At 37.5% G+C, this 18,942-nt stretch overlaps 1 protein-coding gene across 1 annotated transcript in view; it reads right to left on the reverse strand.

Moving 5' to 3' along the window:
* Nucleotides 1-18,682, reverse strand: part of LOC131076115 (nuclear pore complex protein NUP96) — a 147,795-nt gene extending 129,113 nt beyond the window's left edge. The window contains exons 1-2 of the mRNA XM_058013165.2: nucleotides 15,745-18,682; nucleotides 15,352-15,475 (exon numbers count right to left, since the gene is read on the reverse strand). Coding sequence (XP_057869148.2) covers nucleotides 15,352-15,475; nucleotides 15,745-18,435 — 2,815 coding nt within the window. The 5' untranslated portion in view covers nucleotides 18,436-18,682. The remainder of the gene's footprint in view (nucleotides 1-15,351; nucleotides 15,476-15,744) is intronic.
* Nucleotides 18,683-18,942: the final 260 nt, after the last annotated feature.

The following is an 18,942-nucleotide window of genomic DNA, read 5'->3' on the forward strand; positions in this document are numbered from 1 at the left end:
GGTGGGCCAAGGCCAAGACAGAGTAAGGGAGGAGGGTGAAGGAGATAGTAAAGAGTGATGTGTTTTGGAGTGAAGCAAAATACATGGTCTCTATCATTGCTCCAATTTTCCAAGTCATCAGATATGGGGATGGGGATGCACCTAACCTTGGAGAGGTGTATGAGTGCATCAATTCTATACTTGACCAAGTGAGGGTTGTTGTGCTAGTGAAGGACCCCACTTTAGCATTCTACAATGAGCACATTCGGCTAATCATTCAATGCAAATGGGACAGGCTCAACACTACCTTGTATATTGTTAGTTTTGTGATCAGATTTAATTAATCTCAAAAAGTAAATGAAATGAACATGCACATAACACAAAGAACACCAAAGATACCCTAGGAAAACCTCCCTCTTGGAGGAAAAACCTAGCATCAAAGATCCAGATCAACTTTTCTATATATAAGCAAAATTACAAGCATCATTTCGATCAAATTACTTATCTGATTTAGACAACCAACTAGGTCACAATTCATCCAAGTCAAATCGCTGCAGTGCTGGTACAAATTCACTGATTGTAATAACCAAGTTTCAGTCTTGCAAGAGTTCGACGTTACTGTTTCAGATGTCTGGAATTCAATCAGCACAATGGATATAGCTTCTCCAAGCTTTCGCTGCACTAGAAGACAATTTTGCTAAGCTTGAGAACCACTTCGCTAGGCTTGAAGAGATGATGACAAATTTGCACTAATGAAATCGCTGAGTTGCTTGAATGAGAATTCACTAAAGAAGAAGGTTGCTTGTACAATTGATGATTTGAGATCTAGGATGAATCTTGTTATATACAAGATTCATCCTTACACTTTCTCCAAGTCGGCTTCTTATTTTTAAATTACATTTTCACTTTAGCTTTTAGCACCCAATTTTGGGGCTTAGTTTACAATTTACAAGGAGCACGATATGTTTGTTTTAGCACTCGAATAGAGCCCAATTTAGATGCTTTACAAGTTACATTTGTTACAATTTGGACCCAGCCCAATATAAGTAATTTACTCATATATGTATTTATTTAATTCCACACATAATCCGATTCTAGCTATCGAATTTCAACACTCCCTCTTAGCTAGGGAGGATTATAGTACATCATGGATCTTTGTATTACATCCATCTTGCATTGCCCGCAAAGGGTGGAGGAGGTCTTTCACCTCAACCTTCTCCCTGAGAAGGATCCAATGTCACCTTTCATTGCCCGTAGAGGGTGGAAGATGCAATTCAGTGCATCACTGAGACTGAGACTCCCTCTCAGCCCGAGTTGTGTTCTCAACAACTCCAAGTCTCTCTCTGAAGTACTCAAACTTCACTTGAGCTAGAGGCTTGGTGAGAACATCTGCAATCTGCTCATCTGTGCTGACATATTTCAATTGAATGGCACCTCTCTGTACCATATCATGAACATAGTGATAATGAGTTTCCACATGTTTTGACCTATCATGAAACACAAGATTAGCAGACATCTTAATACAACTCTGATTATCACAATGAATGACTGTGGGTTTCCAAGGTTGTCCAAACAACCCAGCAAGAAGCTTGTGAAGCCACACTACTTCTCTTGACACCACACTTGACGCAATGTACTCAGCTTCTGCAGTACTCAATGCAATTGAGGACTGTTTCCTGTTGACCCAGGAGATCACGGCAAAACCCAAACTGAAACAAATTCCTGAAGTGCTCTTCCTATCGGTTACACTTTCTGTCCAATCAGAATCAAAGTAGCCTTCCAAAGTAATGACAGTGTTGATTGGATACTTCAACCCGTAGCCTACTGTGCCTCGCAAATATCTCAAGATATGCTTGGCTGCAACAAGATGAGCATGCTTTGGTTTGTTCATGAACTGGCTGAGGGCACTCACAGCATAACAAATATTCGGTCTAGTGTTAACTAGATACATCAAGGATCCAATCAATTGCTTGTACTCCGATGGATCTGCAAAATTAGAGTTAGCTGCTGATAAACTCAATTTCTTCAAATTAGTTCCTATAGGAGTAGACATAGGTTTACAATCCATCATACCAAATCTTTGCAGTATATCAATGGTATATTTTCCTTGACTAAGAATAATTTCATTAGATCTTTGCCATACTTCTAAACCTAGAAAGTAATGCATTAGACCTAGATCCTTCATTTCAAATTCAGTGGCTAATTCTTTCTTACATCTAATGATGAGACTATCTTCACCAGTTAGAAATAAATCATCCACGTATAAAACTAGAATTAGCATTTCACCATCAAATACTTTAAAGTAAAAGTTAGAATCAGCATCATTCTTACAGAATCCTAAACTAACCAAATACTTATCAATCCTTTCATGCCAAGCTCGAGGAGCTTGCTTGAGGCCATAAAGAGCTTTCTTCAGTCTGCACACATGAGATTCTTTACTATGGATCTCATAACCTTCTGGTTGTTCAATATAGACTTCTTCCTCAATGACACCATTAAGGAAGGCAGTCTTTACATCCATCTGATGTAACTTCCAGCCCTTAGTTGCAGCAATAGCTATAATGGTTCTAATAGAAGTATATCTAACAACTGGAACAAATGTTTTCTCATAATTTATGCTTTCCTTTTGAGAAAAACCATGAGCTACAAATCTAGCTTTATATTTCTCAATACTTCCATCAACAGTATGTTTAATTTTAAACAACCATTTAGAGGATACAATAGACTTACCTTTAGGTCTAGGCACAATATCCCAGACGTCATTCTTGATGATGGATTGATAATCTTCGTCCATGGCTAACTTCCACGTTTGCTGGTTCATCGCTTCTCCTACATTTGATGGTTCGGTCTCAATAATGTTGCACATCATTTCAACATAGTTGGAGAGCTTCTGAGGTCTCCTGCTTTCTCTAAATGTTCCTCTAGGAGCTACAAACTTTTCGGCTTCTCGGATGGTGTCTAACCCAAAGTGGTCTCTTTTTACTGACTGCAATGTCTCTAGGTCCATCAGTTGGATCCAGAGGCTCAGAAGGATCACAAGGCTCAATGTGTTCAGAGGGCTCAATAGGCTCCCTCTGAATCTCAGGGTTAGTATCAACATCCATATCTTGATTTTCATTAAGTCCTTTATCATTATCAACCAAGGAACCTTTAGATTTCTTGAGACCAATATTTTCTTCAAAGGTCACATCTCTACTTACCTCAATGTACCTTTGCCCTAGAATGTAGACTCGGAATGCTTTGGAGGATTCACTGTATCCAACAAGGATACCCTTCTTTTCGGATGGCTCTAGCTTAGTTCTCTTTTCCTTTGGTACATGAAAATAGACAGGGCTTCTAAAGATCCTTAGGTGGTAATATCAGGTTTGACTCCAGTGAAAGCTTCTTCAGGAGTCATGTTCTTCAACACACGATGAGGGCATCTATTCTGAATATACACTGCAGTCTTAGATGCCTCGGCTCATAAGAAAGTCTGTAGATCCTGATCATGAATCATTGCCTTGGCAGCTTCAACAATGGATCTATTCTTTCTTTCAGCCACACCGTTTTGTTGAGGATTGTAGGGAACACAGAACTCCCTCTTGATTCATGTCTCTACACAAAATTCATGAAAACTACCTGAGGTGTATTCACCTCCATTGTCAGACCTTAAAACTTTAACTCTTTTTCCAAATAGATTTTCAACTAAAGCCTTAAATTCCTTGAACCTACTTAGTACTTCATCAGATTCTTTAGTTTGCAAAAAGTAAATCCAAGTCTTTCTAGAGAACTCATCTATGAATATAACATAGTATAGACATCCACTAGGTGAAGCAACAGACATAGGTCCACATAAATCAGAATGAACAAGTGCTAATTTTTCCTTAGCTCTACTTTCACTTTTATAAAATGGACTTTTAGTGTTTTTACCTAAAGCACATCCTTTACAGGTATCATCATGAAATTGACTAAGTTTAGGCATACCTTTGACCATCTTCTCAAGTGAGGGAACTGCTTGGAAGTGTAGATGACCAAGCCTCCTATGCCATAGTTTGTTGATCTCAGAAGCCTCATGAATGAGAGCTTGAACAAGTTTAGCTGAAAGTTTGTATAAGCTATCATATCTATCACCAATAACACGAGCAAATTTAAAACTAGATTTCTTAGGCCATGCAAGTACTCTACCCTCAGAAAATGCTACTTGATAACCCTTATCTTCTAATGCAAAAATGGAGATAAGATTCCTTTTAATTCCAAGCACAAATAAAATATCACTGAGATGTAGAGAGATACCAGAATCTAGGTTTAAAGAAGTAGTACCGAAACCTCTTACAGAATATCGAGCATCATTACCAATTACCACATGAAGATTGGATTCTTTCTCTATCAAGTCTGAAAGATGCTCTCGGTAGCTTGTGATGTGTCTAGATGCGTTGCTGTCGATCAGCCATGTGTTGCAGTCAGTCGGCACATTGCTTGACAAGGCAGAGATGAAGAGGAAGTCTTCATTGTTCTTCTATTTTGCAACTTCATTGAGATTTGCTTCTCCTTGCTTGGGATGGTTTTGACATTCCTTCGCATAGTGACCAAACTTGTCACATCTGAAGCAGCGAATGCGAGAGAGATCTCTTGGCTTCTTCCTTGAATCATGGCTTGCTGAATATCTGAAATCTCTATTCCTCATGAAGTTGCCCTTCTTCCAATTTCCACCTTTCTTCTTGACTGATTGGGCTGCAAGCATTTGATGATCTCCTCCATGAGAGCTCCTAATTGCTCCCTTAGCAGCTAGTCGAGATTCTTCTTGGATGCAATCTCCCCTCAATCGTTCAAACTTGGGAAGCTCGATCCTAGCACTGATTCCTTGAACGAATGGTTCCCAAGTTGGAGGAAGGCCATTGAGGGCAGTCAAGGTGAGATCATTGTCTTCAACTTCCTTTCCAACTGCTGAAAGTTGATCCTTTAGATCAATTATCCTCATGAAATAGGAGGTGATAGATTCCCCTTTCTCCAATCGGATGTGAGTGAGTTGATTCCTCAAGACAAGAATTCAGCTAGTGTTGTTGACTTCATACATCTTCTCCAATGTGCTGAACATTTCTCTTGCAGACTTCATCTTGGAGATAGATGACACAATATGATCTTTGACGGAATCAATGATCAACCTTCGAGCTTGAAAGTCCTTCTTCTTCCATTCTTCCTTTTCCTTTTCGTCAATAGGTTCTTCAGCATCCTTGCTAACATATTCAGCAAGGTCATTTAAAGCCATCAAGATTCTGACTTTCCACGAGGTGTAATTCGCAAAGCCTTCCAACCTGTCTTCAGCCCTAAGAGAGGAAGCCATGTAATCTAAACTTTTGAACAGTAGGTTAGACTGAAAACAAAATAAATTGACAAATCTGATCACACCTATTTACGAACCAAGCTCTGATACCATGTTAGTTTTGTGATCGGAATTAATTAATCTCAGAAAGTAAATGAAATGAGCATGCACATAACACAAAAAACACCAAAGATACCCTGGGAAAACCTCCCTCTTGGAGGAAAAACCCAGCATCAAAGATCGAGATCAACTTTTCTATATATGAGCAAAATTACAAGCATCATTTAGATCAGATTGCTTATCTAATTTAGACAACCAACTAGGTCACAATTCATCCAAGTCAAATCGCTGTAGTGCTGGTACAAATTCACTGATTGTAATAACCAAGCTTCAGTCTTGCAAGATTTCGATATTACTGTTTCAGATGTCTAGAATTCAATCAGCAGAATGGATATAGCTTCTCCAAGCTTTCGCTGCACTAGAAGACAATTTTGCTAAGCTTGAGAACCACTTCGCTAGGCTTGAGGACCACTTCACTAGGCTTGAAGAGCTGATGACAAATCCGCACTAATGAAATCGCTGAGTTGCTTGAATGAGAATTCGCCAAGGAAGAAGGCTGCTTGTACAATTGATGATTTGAGATCTAGGATGAATTTTGTTATATACAAGATTCATCCTTACACTTTCTCCAAGTTGGCCGCTTATTTTTAAATTACATTTTCACTTTAGCTTTTAGCACCCAATTTGAGGCTTAGTTTACAATTTACAAGGAGCACGATATGTTTGTTTTAGCGCTCTAATAGAGCCCAATTTAGATGCTTTACAAGTTACATTTGTTACAATTTGGGCCCAGCCCAATATAAGTAATTTGCTCATATATGTATTTATTTAATTCCACATATAATCCGATTCTAGCTATCAGATTTCAACATATATGGCTGCCTATGCATTGAATCCTAAGTGGTACAAGGCTAGACTTGGTAGAGTTACACCGATCTACGATGATGAGGTGAAGGCAAGGTTCTTTAGGTGCATTGATAATATGTATGATCCTAATAATGCCGGTACGATTCACATTGAGTGGACCAAATTTGCCACTCTTAGGGGTTATTTACACCAATCTAGGATGATGAGGTGAAGGCAAGGTTCTTTAGGTGCATTGATAAGATGTATGATCCTAATAAAGTCAGTACAATTCACACTGAGTGGACCAAATTTGCCACTCTTAGGGATTATTCTAATGTAGCTAAGATAAATATGTTGATACATGATAGCCTCGGTAAGATAAATGATTGAATGAGAGATAAATGAAGTCTCTCATTCAATCATCTATCTCATCGATAGACTATGATAAGACTCTAGTTATCTTATATATACACATGAGATTATGATCATGATTCAGTTATTATATATTTATCATTGATTATGTGCATGATATACAATCTAGCTGTGATCGTATCCTTCAATTCATATATATAACCTTGCATTAACAATCGGGTTCTTAACTAATGTCTATATACCGATTAACATCGGTTGCTAATCATAATGCACAGGACACCGATTGGTATCGGGTTTATTGTTAATGTTAACACACCGATTGGTATCGGGCGTATTGTTAATGCTAACACACCGATTGGTATCGGGCTTAATGATAAATGCTTACACACCGATTGGTATTTGGTATCGGGTTTGATGTTAAATGCTTACACACCGATTAGCATCGGGTTTAATGATTAAATGCATACACACCGATTATCGGTTTGAAGAGGCACGATCAAGTAATATCTTGATCGGTCATGTCTAATATGCTTACACACCGATTAGCATCGGGTTTAATGATTAAATGCATACACACCGATTATCGGTTTGAAGAGGCACGATCAAGTAATATCTTGATCGGTCATGTCTAATAGACATGACCGATCAAGGTATTGCTTGATCTCCTATGTTTGCATATATATATATATATATATATATATATATATATCGGTGAAATGTAGGAAGATCATCGAAATTCATAAATGCTCTTTCTCCATCTGCAACATACCAGATAATAATCAGATTTATTATATTAAGAAATAACATATACTTGAAAGAAAAGATAACCTTGAATATAACTTGCATCTTGAATTGAAAATTGAATAACATTTACATGGTATCAGAGCTATAGTTAAATCGAACCTGAGGCTATTCAATTTTGTGGAAAATTCAAGACAAGCATATATTCAACATCACATTTCTCCTAAATGGCTAGCACTATCAAATTTGAAGATAGACTCGGAGGAGGTGATGAATTCTCAGCATGGAAGTTCAGAATTCAGATGATTCTAAGAGAAAATAAAGTCGAATCATTTGTTAAAACTGAAACTACAAAACCTGAGACTGAACCTGACAAAGCAACTTGGATAGAGGGAAATGAAAAGGCCATCAAAATCATAGTTGATGGGGTGAGGAATAATATTATGCCCATCATAAGGAAACATGAAATGGCCTACAACATGTTCAAAGCACTTAAAGATGCATTTGAGATATCCAATGCTAGTAGAACCTTGGCTTTAAAGAGAGAAATAAATCATATAGCTATGATCAAAGGGGAGTCAGTCAATGCCTACTTCATGCGGATATCAGCCCTAAAGGATGAGTTAGCAACCCTTGAATATGAGATCCAGAGCAAAGAATTAACACTCATTGCTCTAGATGGGTTGCCTAGTATATAGGAAACATTCGTCCAAGGCATCAATGTAAGGGATAAATTTCCAAAGTTTGAAAGGCTAAAGGCAGATTGTCTCCAAGAAGAATCAAGGTTAAATAAGAAAGGGATCAAACAAAAGAATATAGATGAAGATCTTCAAGTCCTAAATACAAACTCCAATAAGAAAAGCAAGCAGAAACAATTTAGGAAGAGGAAAGGTCGTCATGGCAAGAACACCTTCAAGAAGGATCTTTCACAGATTCAATGTTTCAGATGTGACAAATTCGGACACTATGTTGCCAAATGTCCGGAAAGAGCCAAACAACAAGCCACATTTGCCAAAGCGGGAAAATCTAAAGGGGAAGATGACTCTGAGAAGTATGTACTCTACTCAGCACTTACAAACCAAGCATCAAACAAGGTTAACTCCTGGGTGATCGACAGTGGCTCATCCAGACACATCACAGGGTTTAGAGAAGTGCTAGACTCCATGATAGAGAAGAATGATGAGGAAGTGACTATCGGAGATGACTCCACACATCCAGTCAGAGGAGTTGGAACCTGCACCATCAAACTAAAGTCAGGTGTATCATTGCAACTTAAAGGAGTACTATATGTCCCAGGCATCAAGAGAAACCCAGTCTCCATATCAGCACTAGAGGATAATGGGTACAAAGTGACCTTCATGGACAACAGAGTGTTGGCTTGGCCAAAGAATTCATCTATCAAGAAAGCTAAAACCATTGGTCAAAGACAAGGCTACTTGTATGAGCTGTGCACAGAGCCCAACCTAGCCCTAATCTATGAAACTACAGATGCTAATGAAGTTTGGCATAGAAGACTAGGTCACCTAAATTTTAGAGCTTTATCATCAATGGGAAACCTTGTCACGGGCCTACCTAAGTTATAGCAATATCATTCAGGGGCATGCAAGGGATGTACACTAGGTAAAAATGCTAAGGGTGTTTTTCAAAATAGTACTAGGAAAACAAGCAAAGTTCTAGAGTTAGTTCATTCTGATGTATGTGGACCTATGTTCGTACCTTCTTTAGAGGGATTTTTGTATTATGTAGTATTTGTTGATGACTACTCTAGGAAAACTTGGATCTACTTTCTGAAATGTAAAGAATTAGAAGAGATCCTTAATAGGTTTAAGGAATTTAAATCACTAACAGAAAACTACTCAAGAAATAAAATCAAAACCTTAAAAACTGACAATGGGGGGGAATACACCTCAGATTTGTTTAAATATTTTTGTAAAAATGTTGGGATTAAGAGGGAGCTTACCATACCTTATAATCCTCAACAAAATGGGGTAGTTGAGAGGAAAAATAGGACAATTGTAGAAGCTGTCAAAGCCATGATTCTTGATCAAAATCTAAATACCAATCTTTGGGCAGAAGCAACAAACACTGTTGTATATATACAAAATAGATGTCCTCACTCCCATTTTGAAGCTAAAACCCCTGAAGAAGTCTTTACTAAAACAAAGCCAGATATCAACCACCTTAGAATATTTGGGCGTCCTGTCTATATTCATGTACCTAAGGAGAAAAGATTAAAATTAGAGCCTTCTGGAAAAAGGGGAATACTTGTAGGATATAGTGAAACCTCTAAGGCCTACAAAATCTATATACCTGGTCAGAGGAATATTGAACTAAGTAGGGATGTAATCTTTGAAGAAGACTTAGCCTTCAAAAAAGCCCAAAGCTCAATAGAACTTGAAGTTTATATCCCTACCCCTAGCATAGAGGAAGTCCCTGCTCCTGAGCTTCAGAGGGAGAGTCTTGAGGAAAATGTAGGTGAAACTCAAAACCCACCTAGAGAAAATTTCAAGAAAAGACCACTATGGGCCACCAAAACTATAGAAGAAGCTCAGAAGTATGTTGCTCCTTCAGGAACCTTCAAAGAAAGCAAAAGGCCTAACAAACTCACCAACTACGTTGCTCTCATGAATGATCTCTCAAAAACAGAACCTACTAATGTATCAAATGCACTTAAACATCAAGTATGGGAGAATGCCATGTCTGAGGAATACCAATCCATTATGAAAAAAGATGTTTGGGAGATTGTTCCTAGGCCAGCTGGAAAATCTGTTGTCACCTCCAAATGGCTCTTCAAAATCAAACACGCTGCAGATGGCAACATTGAGAAACACAAGGCTAGATTTGTAGCCAGAGGGTTCTCACAAAAGGAAGGAATTGACTATGAAGAAACCTTTGCACCTGTAGCCAGATATACCTCAGTAAGAACAGTCTTAGCCATTGCAGCAGCAAAAGGATGGAAAGTACATCAGATGGATGTAAAGACAGCATTTCTTAATGGAGAGATTACACAAGAAGTATACCTAGAGCAACCTGAAGGGTTTGAGATTCATGATGTAGAATCTCATGTATGTAAACTCAAGAAAGCTCTTTATGGGCTTAAACAGGCTCCCAGGGCCTGGTATGAAAGAATTGACACTTATCTCTCAGGGCTAGGCTTCTCAAAGAATGATGCAGATCCAAATCTCTACTATAAGCAAAACAAAGGTGATATGCTGATATTGATTTTATATGTTGATGATTTGTTAATCACAGGAAAAGATCACCTCATAGATCAGTGTAAGAAAGACCTTGCTAAAGAATTTGATATGAAGGACTTGGGACTCCTTCATTACTTCCTACGTTTGGAAGTATGGCAGAATTCTGATGGCATTATACTAAACCAGGGTAAATATACCTTGGACATTTTGAAGAGATTTGGAATGCTAAACTGCAGACCCATGACCTCTCCAATGGAAACAAACCTTCATAAACTTAAGGAAGCAGCAGCAGAATCACAACCCTCAGATCCTACTCTATACAGGCAAATGATTGGGTCCCTGATGTATCTTGTAAATACAAGACCAGATATCTGTTATGCAGTTAATGCTTTGAGTCAGTTTATGTGTGAACCAAAGGAGATACACCTGGTAGCAGTAAAACATATCATGAGATATCTACAAGGTACCCTAAAACTTGGTCTCAAATATGAGAGAGTTGAACTAGATCTACACGGATTCACAGATTCAGATTGGGCTAGAAGTGTAACTGATAGGAAAAGCACCTCAGGATGTTGTTTCAGTTTAGGTTCAGCCATGATATCATGGATTAGCAAAAAACAGTCATCAGTAGCACAGAGTTCCACTGAGGCCGAATACATTGCAGCCTCCATGATTGCTCGAGAGGCAGTATGGCTTAGGAAGCTGATTGTGGGGTTATTCGATGAACCAATGAAGCCTACAGTTCTTCATTGCGACAACCAAAGTTGTATAAAACTTTCAGTGAATCCGGTGTTTCATGACAGATCCAAACATGTTGAGATTTCATATCATTATGTACGAGACATGGTAGATAGGAATGTGATCCAGTTGGAATACATTTGTACAGGAGAGCAGACAGCAGATATTCTTACCAAACCACTTTCAAGGGTGAAAGTTGAGCACTTCAGAAAAGGTCTTGGTATGATTGAAATTTAATTTGCTTTTGTACTCCCATACTTATTAAGATGTTTTATGTGTAAACTTCTTTGTCATGTTAGGACTTTTATGGGTTTAACCCCCTGTGTTCATATCTAAGAGGTGACGATATCTCAGATAATGAATACTTGTATGTAGACATTATAAGGTGACGATCTTGTGATGTTCAAACTAGTTATCATGTTGGATCTCTGGTATGCCATGGATGTGCCATGATTGTGTTGTGGTAAAACATTTGGATAAAATGTTGGTGCACATACCACAACTTGAATAAATTGAGAATTTAACTATTCTCATGTACTTATTCCTAAAGTATTGCATGTTTAGGCAATACTGATATCACGTGCTTAGGTGATATCTTGTCATCACAAGTTGATGTGATGAATGTTTGTATCACACATTTAGGTGATACTTCATGTCACGTGTTTAGGTGATGTGATTTCTTGTATCAAATGGTTGATGATACTTCATGTCACATGTCTAGGTGATATGATTCCTTAAAGAGTAAGATTATGAGACCATAACGAGAAATGTGATACTAGATATGTTGTCTTCCATTTATCTTCCCTAGCTAGGAGGGAGTGTTGATACATGATAGCCTCGGTAAGATAAATGATTGAATGAGAGATAAATGAAGTCTCTCATTCAATCATCTATCTCATCGATAGACTATGATAAGACTCAAGTTATCTTATATATACACATGAGATTATCATCATGATTCAGTTATTATATATTTATCATCGATTATGTGCATGATATACGATCTAGTTGTGATCGTATCCTTCGATTCATATATATAACCTTGCATTAACAATCGGGTTCTTAACTAATGTCTATATACCGATTAACATCCGTTGCTAATCATAATGCACAGGACACCGATTGGTATCGCGTTTATTGTTAATGTTAACACACCGATTGGTATCGAGCGTATTGTTAATGCTAACACACCGATTGATATCGGCCTTAATGATAAATGCTTACACATCGATTGGTATCGGGTTTGATGTTAAATGCTTACACACCGATTAGTATCGGGTTTAATGATTAAATGCATACACACTGATTATCGGTTTGAAGAGGCACGATCAAGTAATATCTTGATCGATCATCTCTAATAGACATGACCGGTCAAGGTATTGCTTGATCTCCTATGTTTGCATATATATATATATATATATATATATCGATCGGTGAAATGTAGGAAGATCATCGAAATTCATAAATGCTCTTTCTCCATCTGCAACATACCAGATAATAATCAGATTTATTATATTAAGAAATAACATATACTTGAAAGAAAAGATAACCTTGAATATAACTTGCATCTTGAATTGAAAATTGAATAACATTTACAAAATATAGGAACTATGGCACAGGAGAACCCAATTTTGTGGTGGACTTGTCATGGACAAAAATCTTTGACTACCACTCTAGCCATTCATTTGCTATCTCAGGTTTCTAGTTCTTCAACTACTAAGAGGAACCTATCTACCTATGGCTTCACCCACTCTCTTAAGAGGAACAAACTTACCTCTAAGAGAGCAGAGAAGCTTGTGGCTATATATAATGCTTTGAATCTCATTGACCGCAAGACACTTGTGTACAAAGAGAGTCCAACAACATGAAGGAATGTAGAGTCAAAGGAGCCATCACAGATTGATGAGGATGCTATGACTTCAAATGCGAGGCTGGTTGGTGTTAGTTTCGTGGATCTTGACCATGAGGAGTCCAATAGTTCCAGTGACGAGGAATTTGGGGATTATTAGAGGCCTCCCTTAACTACATTTTGACATTTTGTACTTATTTTGATATCATGCTACTTATTATAATCATCTTTATGATATTTTCAATATAATAGAAATCTCCAATTTGACAATTTCATTTGTCAAATTTTGTTTAGTATTCAAGAAATCTTAGTATTTAGTATTTGCAATTTTGCTATTTTACTAATTTGCCAAAGTTTCATTTCAAATGTAATTATTATACATCTTTTCAAAACTAGTTTTTCAAGTACTATATGTATATCAGCACCAAAAATCCGCCTCCCCCCCGCCCCCAAACTTAGGCCCTTTGTCCCCCCCAGTGGAACATTGTGTATAACTCTATCACTCTACTTTGTTTTCATAGGTTGCTAGTTCATCTACATCTTAGAAGAATTGGAGCACATACTCTGTCATCCACTTAATAAAGCGCAACAAATTGCACTCAAAAAGAGAGAACTCAATGTGCATGCATTTCAACTCACACCTTATTTCACACAAACAACATGGCTACAAGGAATGGGACACAAAGTTGTGAAATATAGAGCTAGAGCATACTGGCTTGGATGCTTCCACTTCCCATCATATTGCACTTGAGGAGTTTAAAAGCAAGACACTTTTAGCACAAGTGGCACTACTTGTGGTTCTCCAAATGTTCCTACATCATCTAATGTCAATGATGATGATAATATTGATGATTTAAATAATCCATTTGATGCTGACAACTAATTGTTGAACTTGATATTATTATTTTAATATTGAACTCAAAGTTTGAACAAAGAATATTTTATAATGTTTATTTTTAATCTTTAAATGGCTTTCAAATGATGGTTTTGTTGTATATGTTATGCTATGTGATATTCTAATCTTAATTCCTACTTTTCGGCTGCATATATGTGTGTATGTGTGTGTGTGTGATTTTTACATGTTTTTCTATGGATGAACCCAACCCAAAAAATTAAAAAAATTTGGATCCTTGAACCCAAACCAGGATCCATACCAAAAACAGCAACTAAGAAAAAAATCAATAATATTTTCCCTAAAGCCAGTAATATGCATGTTTTTGAAGAATATTTTTACAAATTTATGTATTTTTTAATTTTTTAATGTTTGGAAAAGCTACAAAATTATTTCCAAGTTTTTGCCAAGTTGAAAAAAACTTGGGTCAGCCAAGTAATTGCCAAGCCTGAATTTTTCAATTATGGTTATATGCAAAGGCTTGTACCCACAATAATGGGTTTACCAGGAAGAATTGAAACAATAATTGGTTCCTGTCAATAGGCCAAAAGAAGAGCACATAAATGACCTTGAACAATTACTATGGCTAGCATCCCCCTATGAATTACAGAATTCTATAAATCATTTAACTATTTAGACTTACAAAAGGTAAACTAGAATTAAATCCCTAAATGCTAAATTTGTTCCTTCTCTAAAAGAAAATCGCAAATAACTTCCACAAGAGATGCAGTATTTCTACATGGTGAAATGTGTTAGATAAGTGAATTTAGCATTTTGATTTTATTTAAAGAAACTCAATATGCTATAATATCATCAATAAAATCTTTTGAATGTCAATCCAAAACTTCAAAAAAAATTGCTCTAATATCAACTGATTCCCATGTACATAGAACTTGTCCCCAGATTGTGACTTAAGCAGGAAATTATCCTCGCAGAATCTAATAATGTGACAGTTTCCAATGCCATCATATATCTGCTTGTATGGTGAAAAGGGCCAATCATGACCATAAGTTATAGCTTGTGAACATGCCCACAATGTTACTGCTTCAAGAAAGCCACTTAACTTGGCAAACACATAAAGGATTGATGAGCAGATTAGGAGTAAGTAAACAAAATTGAAAAAAAACAGTGCTCACAGGAAAATGTGCTCGCCAAATAATCTTATTCCAATATTAGAAGAAACAAAAATACAAGCTGCCAAGCCTAAGCAGTAATAAACCCTTAACAATGTACATTTATAGGAGTAATATCTTGGAAAAATTTAAAAGATACTTATTTTGACGTAGACAGTAGTCTGAAAGCATTCCATCTCTTTCCATAAACCACAATTTTTCAGAGCAATTTAAAAAATTTAAAATAAAATGGATAGAATGCTCACATGAACAAAACAGTGCCGGTGCAACTAATGTCATGAAAATTAAGTGAGCCCTTTGCCACTGTAAGCTCTTAAGAAGATGTTCAAGTGCTTTCATTGAGTCCCCATAGTATTGGCAGTGCATAGCCTGTAATTGACACACAGGGAGACCAATTCTGTGTTACACTAAATTTATATGAAACTTGATAGAATTGACATCACCAAAACACGGGAATGGCATAGGCAATACAAACTGAATTTTCCAGAAAAAACATGTTTGTTTCCAAGAAGGTATGAATGAAGCAGAAAAAATTCAAATTCGTTGTGTTTTTCTCAATCGTGTTTACAGTTTTTTGGGATTTGACGAGGAAAAGTCAAAAACATGAGCAGGCTTCAATTTTGGCAAAGAGAGATTACCAAAGCCTCGTGCATCCATTCAGATGGTATGCCCAGTTCCTCCTCAATGAATTTCTTTTGAATTTCCTCCGAGTTCCATATCTCACAATATTGACATAAAATTTCTTTGATAACTTTCTCATGAAGCATTGGATAATCTGGATTGGGTGGCATGTGAAGAACGGCATAAATTGCCCAATGACACTCTCCCACACAAAGGAGCTGTGAAACAAAGCTCATGGTCAATAAATGTAGATCTGTATACTCTAGTACACCAATTGCTTGCAGGATAGCATGTTGATGCCAAGTCATATGGTAGTCAAGGGCATCATATGTGGATGTAAATGAAGTAAACATTTTCTTCAAATTTACATACTTGCATCCATCACTAGCATGCAATAGCATCAGATAATAGGTCAAATCATAGTAGCCCTCGACATCCAGATTCAATGCCTCTTCCAGAGGTCCTTCATCAATGTAGATGGGAACTGGAGATGGACCTATTCCTTGATCCACAAGCTCTCGGTAAAATTCGATAATGTTTGAAAGAGAAGTATCTGGAGGTAAGTCATACCACATTATCAGGCCTAGATATCTTTTCCAGTCCACTGTGTTGCCTTCAAGAGCACCTTGAATGTCACCTGCAAGCAACTTATAAAGCTTCAACCTATCCTTCTCCATGAAAGAATAATCCAGACCTTCAGTGTCCCACGTTTCAATCTGAGAGGCCATATCCTTCCTATTAATCATGGATCCACCAGCTTGACTAATTAGGCAAGCCAATCTCACATCCCCTCTATAAGCAGCCAGTTGGACAGCTTCACCGAGTTGCCTGCCACTCAAAAAGGAAAATATTTGTTCCAATTCACTCCCCTCCTTTCGATGGCTAATTTCTTCCTGAACACGGTGACAAACACTCTCTTGCAACCAGCCACTAAACTGTGCCCTACGGATCAAAGGTTCTGCCTCAGGGTCAATTTTTATGGAGCCATTCTTGATATCTTGCATACCATCTAACTCTCCATTATTGTCTTCAGATATAGAATTCGTCTCTCTTTCTGAAAATAGAACACTCAAAAGATACCAAACCATGCTTTGATGCATTAGTAGTATTCGTTTAGATCTAGATAACCCTGGAACATTGAGTTGCTTCCCAATAAGCTCTTGATATCCCTCACAGACATCTGGAAGTTCAGAACGGCTGCAAACAAGACCCCTGAGTTTCAAATTATGATGACTATTTTCTAAGCCATTAAGTACTTTGCTCATTCGCATATGAAGCTTAAGAGGGGATATAAATTGAAAATCAACAAGATCATCATTTACCTTTGCCTGGTCATCTCTCACTATTTTATCGATGGCGACTTGTTCTATTTTAATAAAAGATGATAAACCTTCAACATGACCCATCTGTCCAACAGGTGTACCACTGTGCACAAGTAACCCATTTGGTCCCCATCCAACTCGAAAAGACCTTCCCATAAACAATGCAGCATCAACAACGTTACGAGAATGCGTAGATATAGGACTTTCACCTTTTGCATCTAGACAAAAACCCACTATTTTTGCCCTCTTTGTTGCAGCATATTCTCCCTTGTTTTGTTTTGTCATAAGGATGGAAGGAGAAGTATCTTTATTATACTCCAGCATACGTTGATTACCAATTGCAGCACGACCTGAATATGGTGAATTTTGCCATGTAGTATTAGGGCTTGCCTTCTTCTTGGCAGAAACTATATGAGGAGACTGCTGTGATTCGGTTAAGTAAACAACTCCCTTAGCCGAGCTTCTCGCCGAAGCCTTTCTAGATCCTGGAGTTGTAAGTGAATGTCTATAGCCCCAAGATGACTCAGCTCGATTTCCTGGCATTGAAATGTCTTCAGCTTCTTCATCTGCTGATAAAAATAAAATCTTCATTTGCTGCATTTTTTCAGGATCAAGTCCAAGATGCTCAGGAAGAGAATGTGACAATACACGTTGCCGAGAAGTGGCTTGAAATTCATTCAGTACCATCTGATCCTGGGGATTTTGTTCTTCGGGAATTTCATTCATCTCTGCATTTGGGTACCGAAAGTTAGCAGTCTCTTCTGCAAAAACTGCTCCAATGGCGTCTTCTTCTGCCTTTTCCAGCACTTCCAAATGTCGGGGACTTTCCTGCATAGCAACATCTGAATTTCGTCCATCATCATCCTCATCCGCATCCAGTGCAAACCTGCTAAAATGTTGCACAAGAAATTTCCATTCACCATTGGAAGCATTAAATGAAATGAACTGAGCACCTTGCCACTCTGTCTTCCTCTTTAATCTGTCTGTGTACTTATCTAGTTCTGTGCCTTCGTAACCAACCGCTCCTTTAATGAATAGGGTAACTTCTGCAGCCTTGTTCAAACCCTTACCCATAGAAGGCTTATTACTTTCATTTCTGTATACCCAAACTTCACAGCTATTAAATTCAACATTTTTTTCAATGTCCAACCATCTCACATCTGTTTCCCCAAAAAACTTGACATATCCATAGCCTATTCTTCCTACGGTAAAATCCAAAACCCTGCGACAATATCCTGGCTCGAGACACTCTCTGGTAATTAATTCTGCCACTGAAGGTTCTATAAAATAATCTGGAGCACGAACCTTTGGAATAAATTCCATATTATCGGCACCATAAGAAGCACAATTTGCTAAGCCGCTCTGAATGCTATCTAATATAACCATTTGAGGTGATAAAAACTCCAATATGACACTGTTTCACCAATGGAGTAAAGCTATATGGTCAGTTGAGCATTCAGTGCCAGCACTAGCTTCGCTTTCCGAACGATCCTGGTTCATCTGGGAAGCGTTCGATTCTGGCGGGCTTTCATCATTACCAATTCAACTGTGTTTCCATTCATTTAACTTGTGTATTTGATTACTCTAAAGATTTGTTAGCGTAGGGTTTAATGGGTTCGGAATAGAAGGTTCAATAAAACGAGTACAAGTTTTGTAACAGTTCAAATGCTGATGTAACGATGAACTTACACCTAGACTAAATTCAAATTCTTTAGGGAAATTTTTATTTTATTTTTATGAGGTAAGACAACGATAAAAAAATTTTAAGACAATAATCTTTGACTAAGAAGGATACAATGAATTGTTTGGCTTCTAATTTCTAATGTAACTTGGGATTGTGGTAGAATGTGGGCTTAAATGGTAAGGCAAGTTAAAAGTATAATTATACATAGT

The sequence above is a fragment of the Cryptomeria japonica genome, chromosome 10 (assembly GCF_030272615.1).
Source record: "Cryptomeria japonica chromosome 10, Sugi_1.0, whole genome shotgun sequence".
NCBI lineage: Eukaryota > Viridiplantae > Streptophyta > Pinopsida > Cupressales > Cupressaceae > Cryptomeria > Cryptomeria japonica.